Genomic DNA, 2,119 nt, shown 5'->3' with positions numbered 1-2,119 from the left:
AAAAAACAATTTGAGTAGCCTATGCATGCTTCCAGACTATCCTCTACGTCTATGCCAAATTTCATCAAGATTCATTCAGCAGTTAAGGCTACAAACTCTTACAAAAATCCATCCATCCATCGCAACTTTCGCATTTGTAATATTAGTAAGATTACTAAGATAAGATGAAATTTAGAGCCTGCCCCCCAAATTGTATATTGTCTGATCGAACTTGTAACATATGTGATGGGAATATCGGATTTTGTTCCCTTATCTGACCGTAACGTCATTTTTAAGCTATCTGAGCCTCTGTCAGCCACTAGTGGGACATTCGCTTAATATAGCAAAACTGGCACATTCAAAACCAATAATTGGTTACTTAAAAATACATTACTAATTAACATTAAAGGAATTTGAGTGCAGTACTGATAGTTTAAAATATAAAAACAGAAACAACTTAATACGAAATCTTTTAGTTAATTTAATATATTATATGTTTTTCAGTATCATACAATATAGACAGAACATTCAACACATCGTTGGCAGCGGACGGATCTTTGTATAATCTGGGATTATCGTCGTTCTTAACGTCGGAGAATCCTCTGTCACTCTTTAATACCTCAGACGAGCTTAATAATTGTAAGTATATTAAATAACTAGCTGTTCTCGTGCGACTTCATCCGCATGAAATTATAAAAATTTCATTTTATTGTTCACATTTGTCAAAGTATCAATTACAAATGTCAAAATGACATGACATGACAAAACTTGGCAATCTTGCTTCCTTGATGTTGGCAGCAACTTATGGTCTCTTTCCACATTAGGGTTTTTATCCAAAATATTTACCCCTTAAGTTTAACGGCGTAAAAATGTAGGGCTTTTTATTAAAAAGAGGATTATTCAAAAATATGTTGTAATTCCTGACATCTTAGGCAACAAAGAAGTATGTGTTTACGCTTTATTATAATAATATAGAAGTATAGATAGATAAATTGTCTTGGATTTATTAAGATTAAAAAAATTGCATCCTGGCATTCTAATTTTTAATTTTTTTCATGCACTATATGTGTTTGGTGCCATTGTGCAATCAAATGACACCTTATTTGTAAAAATTGGTTTAGGCTATAGGCAGTTACACTGGAATTTACATACAAAACCATTTATATTAAAAAACTTACATAAATGCAAATAATATATCTTTTTCATTCGGGTAAATAATAAGGTTATCATCATCATCATCACCAGCTCGCTACAGGTCCCCACCGAGGGGCTCAGAGCCTACCCTAAGTAAGGGTGACTAGGTCATAGTCTACCACGCTAACCCACTGCGGGTTGGTGGTCTTCACACATATCTTTGAATTACTTCGCCGATGAGTGCAGGCATCACGATGTTTTCCTTCACCGTAAGAAAGCCGGGTAAATTATGTACCTATGAAAATTCGAAAAATCGAAAATCACATTGGTACACGGCGGGATTCGAACCCAAGACTTGTAGTTTATAAGTGAAGTGCTTAAACCACCGAGCCACCGACGTTCTTATAAGTTCGTTTTTAATAAGATGATGAAAAGTAGGTATTATTTAAATTTAATGCAATTTTTTAGCAAACAAAATAGAAGTTATAAACAACAGGTCAAGTGAGAAGCAAGATTTTAATATAAGTGACTTTTTGAAAACATTAGCACCAAATGAAACTAATCTTACTACAACGGAAAATAACACAGGTATATATTTTATGTGTTCATTGTTAAACCTTTGCGTTTCCATTGCCGAAACATTTGCAACAACATGTTTTCAAAGTATCATCTTTGAAAAAAACCTTTGAATCGTGAAATGTCTTAATAACGTAATCCTATGTAATTAAAAATATGTAAGAAATGCATGTTTTGCGTTAAACATTTCAATACTCTTCGTCTTCCTCCTTATTCTACTCCTGTAGTATTTTTGTCCTCCAAATTATCATTAATTAAATGTCATCAAATTAATTAATTATCTAAGTGGATTTGATGGTGGAAGAGACGCGTAGGAAGGGGAAATATCCCCCTTTATGTGCATCTACTCCTCCGTCAATGAAGGGTAGGCAACGCATCTGCAATTGCGGACGTCTATGGGCAGTGGTCGCTTTCCATTTCGGTGGGTTCA

The 2,119-nt window shown here is 34.1% G+C and overlaps 1 protein-coding gene across 1 annotated transcript in view; it reads left to right on the top strand.

The window, feature by feature from the left end:
- The window catches only part of LOC106110374 (regulation of nuclear pre-mRNA domain-containing protein 2), a 3,631-nt gene extending 3,313 nt beyond the window's left edge, over positions 1 to 318 (top strand). The window contains exon 6 of the mRNA XM_013292198.1: positions 277 to 318. Coding sequence (XP_013147652.1) covers positions 277 to 318 — 42 coding nt within the window. The remainder of the gene's footprint in view (positions 1 to 276) is intronic.
- Positions 319 to 2,119: the final 1,801 nt, after the last annotated feature.

This window comes from Papilio polytes, unplaced genomic scaffold, assembly GCF_000836215.1.
Source record: "Papilio polytes unplaced genomic scaffold, Ppol_1.0 DF824225.1, whole genome shotgun sequence".
Lineage (NCBI taxonomy): Eukaryota > Metazoa > Arthropoda > Insecta > Lepidoptera > Papilionidae > Papilio > Papilio polytes.
Note: the sequence above shows the minus strand (reverse complement) of the source record. Positions and strands in the feature narration are given on the sequence as shown.